Genomic DNA, 3,439 nt, shown 5'->3' on the forward strand with positions numbered 1-3,439 from the left:
TTTTAGGAGTTGGATATATTTTTAATAATAAATCTGATTTTTCCTTTTTTTGAAGTTATAAGATTGATTTTGCCGAATGTTGTATTTCTCATCCCATCTTATTTATTATGCCTAATTTAGCCTAAATATTGGTCTATTATTGGATAACCATGTTGCATTACTTCTATCTGTTTTTGTGTGATTTTGTCATTTCAACTTAGGTTCTTAGAGGATTAACAAGGAACCTGCTGTATATTTTGTCCAAATATGTTGGTAGTAATGATAATTGTCATTGGTTGTTATTGACAAAGGTACAAAGCTAGTTTCACTTGGAAGGAAGCTTTGAGTTCTATGTCTTCATCTTCTCCTGTTCTTCCAACACCACTGGATAACAAGTACATGAAACCCCCAGATTCGTTTCAGCTTTCGCCTATAAGAGAAATGACTGTGAATCCATCCCCCTTACAATCTACATCGTCGAATTCCAACACCAGAAGTACCGGACACACATTTTCGTCCCCTGGTGTTGTCTCTTTTTCTTCAGCTTCGCAGCATGAAAGGCAGCATCAACCTTCTTCCTTTGTTTCACAGACATTAGGTGAAGACAGTGTGTCTTCGGAGCTACATTCAGCATCATTCATTTCCCAGCCTCAAGAAAGCGACGAGATTTCCTGGGGACCGGATCCGTTCCAGGATATGCTTGGTTTCCCTGAAAATGTTTCTGTCCAGCATGATCAGGTGGAAAATGGTGCTTGTTATACAAACGATGACAATGTCAAACAATCTGATTTTGGGGAGTGGGTTGATAAGTTAATGTCAATTGATGATTCTTATGACCCAAATTGGAGTCAGCTCCTTGGTGATGATAATGAATCAGAACCAAAACCAAAGGTTGGTTTGTTTCTCTAACTGGTTTTTGCAGGTGGAAACTCAGATGTAGCCAACTTCACGTAAAGTTGATAACTAAGAGCCGTTAGATAAAAATTTAGTCAAATCATTCAAATCATTTAGTCAACTTCACGTGAAGTTGGTTTGTTTCTCCTTATTTTATTTTGTTTATGTTTATTGTATGTGTTCCGAAAACTTATCCTGGTCCTACCCTTTTGATGCAGCCCATCCAGCAGCAGAATGTACCATCTAAAGAAGTTAAAGGTCTTCCTAGTTCTCCATCAACTGCATCACAAACGAAGCCTCGAATGCGTTGGACACCAGAACTTCACGAGGCCTTTGTGGAAGCGGTGAATCAGCTTGGTGGCAGCGAGAGTATGTCTACTTCTCCATAGTCTCACAATGATGGACCTTTTCAGTTGATTTTTCTTGTTCATCTCATGATGTTAAATTGTTAATCAACATGCAGAGGCTACTCCCAAGGGGGTCTTGAACCTCATGAAAGTTAAGGGCCTTACGATCTACCATGTCAAAAGCCACCTACAGGTACATTCCATTTTCCTTCCACTTAAATAGCATGTGAGTAAATTTATTTAGGTGAATTCTAGTATGACTATGCTATAGTGACTATGGTGACTACGTAAGTATTGTTAAAATTAAAGTCACATTTTTTTTTATATTTTGTAACACTTTTTTTAAGTAACACTTTCTAAAAACCATTGTTTAATAATAAAAAAAGCGTTAAAATACCAGGTAGTCACTATAACATAGTCATACTAGAATGACCCATTTATTTAATCTAACACCTTTCATACATTATTTGTGACTGCAGAAGTATAGAACGGCCAGGTACAAACCTGAGACCCCAGAAGGTATGTGAAAGTTTACTTATCAGTTCTATCGTTCATATGTGAAAGCTTACCCAAAAGAAAAAGGAAAGATGTTTTGTTTGCAATATCAAATGCATCCTCTTTTTGCTTTGATCTTCATTACAGTTGCAAAGAAATTTTAAAAAACTGGAGGTAAAATTTGCTATTATCTGGTTAAAGAGTAAATAAAAACTTCTAAATAGCCAATCGAATAGTTTGGGTGAGAGTCTCATCATCTATATCTGCAGGAACTTCTGAGAAAAAGCTAAGTTCAATTGAAGAAATGAAATCTCTAGACTTGAAAACGTGAGTTCTTGTTCTCTCGAAACAATTATTTTGTGAGATTTATTGCCATTGAAATTAACAACAATTCTCACAAACAAGGCATGGGATTTTGGTTGCAGGAGTAAGGGGATTACCGAGGCATTGCGGTTGCAAATGGAACTCCAGAAGCGGCTTCACGAGCAACTTGAGGTAATTCGTTTGTACTCGAGACTGTGTTTCTGCACCTCAAGTCTTGTTGCTTTCTTTACTGCAAGTTTTGGCATATTATGATATTGTAGCTGTAATGTATAGATCCAAAGGAAGTTGCAGATTCAAATAGAAAACCAAGGGAAGCGCCTCCAGATGATGTTCGAGCAGCAGAGAGAGATGGGAGATAGCAAGTTTAAGGACTCCTCCTCTTCCTCCTTGGACGAGCCTTCCAATTCAGAAGCTCCAAAAGAGCAAAATGAGAAATTAGGAAGTGGAAGTTGCATAACGAAAGCCGGGCCAGGAGAAAGCTCTTGGGACGAAAGCACGAAGCAGGAAATGGCAGATGAAGCTCAAGTTAGTGTCCCACCACCCACAAAACGGGTCAAGACTTAAAAAGGATTGACAAAAGCAGAAGTGTTCTTTCCTTCCTGAGATGAAATGAATGAATGAATGAACTCTAGTGCTCATCTTTAATGATATATCCTCAAAATTGAACAGCAGCTAATGCTATGCATGGCTATGATTGTGGCTTCATTGTTTGGGAGATAAAATTTGCATTTGGAAATTGTTGTATATTCTTGAACCTGTTGAATCATTTAATCTAAATAGCATTTGTTTTATCGTTCATAATTGCCTTCTTTCTTAGCTGCTTACTGATTTCTTTTCCATGTGAATTGAGGACATGAAGGTCATTTTGGTGCAGATTCAGACAGAGGGGCTTTTCCAGGATGAAGGTTAATGCAACAGCCATAAATCATAGTGCAGAACAAAGTTCACTCTTCAGATTCTTTGCCACATCACTCTACAAGTTATTTGTACAAATTTCATTATTTGGATATACCAATATAAGTCGCCCTTAAGTTGAATCTTTTTATTTTGAGAATAAGGCTTTGTAAATAATAGGGTGATTTACATTAATAAATTGATTGGAGATTAATTTTACACAAATGTCCTAAACATATTTACATAAATCCAATTAGTCCAATTGGATTTAACATGTATCCAAGTAAATCAAATTGGTACTAAAGCAGGAGAGGCGTTGCATCATTTTTATTTCTTTTTAAAATTTTGAATAATAAAAACCTTTTCAAAATTAATTTTTAAAACATTTTCATTTTAATATCAAATTGTTTCATATTTGACAATTTTATCCTGATATAAGATTTGATGTGATTGATTTAGGATAAATTAGTAAAATAGTTTTGAGTAAAGTATCGTTTTTGTCTCTA

General features: G+C 36.0%; 1 protein-coding gene across 3 annotated transcripts in view; it reads left to right on the forward strand.

The window, feature by feature from the left end:
* The window catches only part of LOC107645789 (protein PHR1-LIKE 1), a 3,928-nt gene extending 867 nt beyond the window's left edge, over positions 1-3,061 (forward strand). For all 3 annotated transcript variants that reach the window (XM_021104107.1, XM_016349905.2, XM_021104108.1), the window contains exons 2-8: positions 291-870; positions 1,092-1,242; positions 1,337-1,413; positions 1,700-1,739; positions 1,985-2,042; positions 2,141-2,210; positions 2,313-3,061. In XM_021104107.1, the coding sequence (XP_020959766.1) occupies positions 331-870; positions 1,092-1,242; positions 1,337-1,413; positions 1,700-1,739; positions 1,985-2,042; positions 2,141-2,210; positions 2,313-2,603 (1,227 nt within the window). In that variant the 5' untranslated portion in view covers positions 291-330 and the 3' untranslated portion in view covers positions 2,604-3,061. The remainder of the gene's footprint in view (positions 1-290; positions 871-1,091; positions 1,243-1,336; positions 1,414-1,699; positions 1,740-1,984; positions 2,043-2,140; positions 2,211-2,312) is intronic.

Source organism: Arachis ipaensis, chromosome B06 (assembly GCF_000816755.2).
Source record: "Arachis ipaensis cultivar K30076 chromosome B06, Araip1.1, whole genome shotgun sequence".
In the NCBI taxonomy this organism is placed as follows: domain Eukaryota; kingdom Viridiplantae; phylum Streptophyta; class Magnoliopsida; order Fabales; family Fabaceae; genus Arachis; species Arachis ipaensis.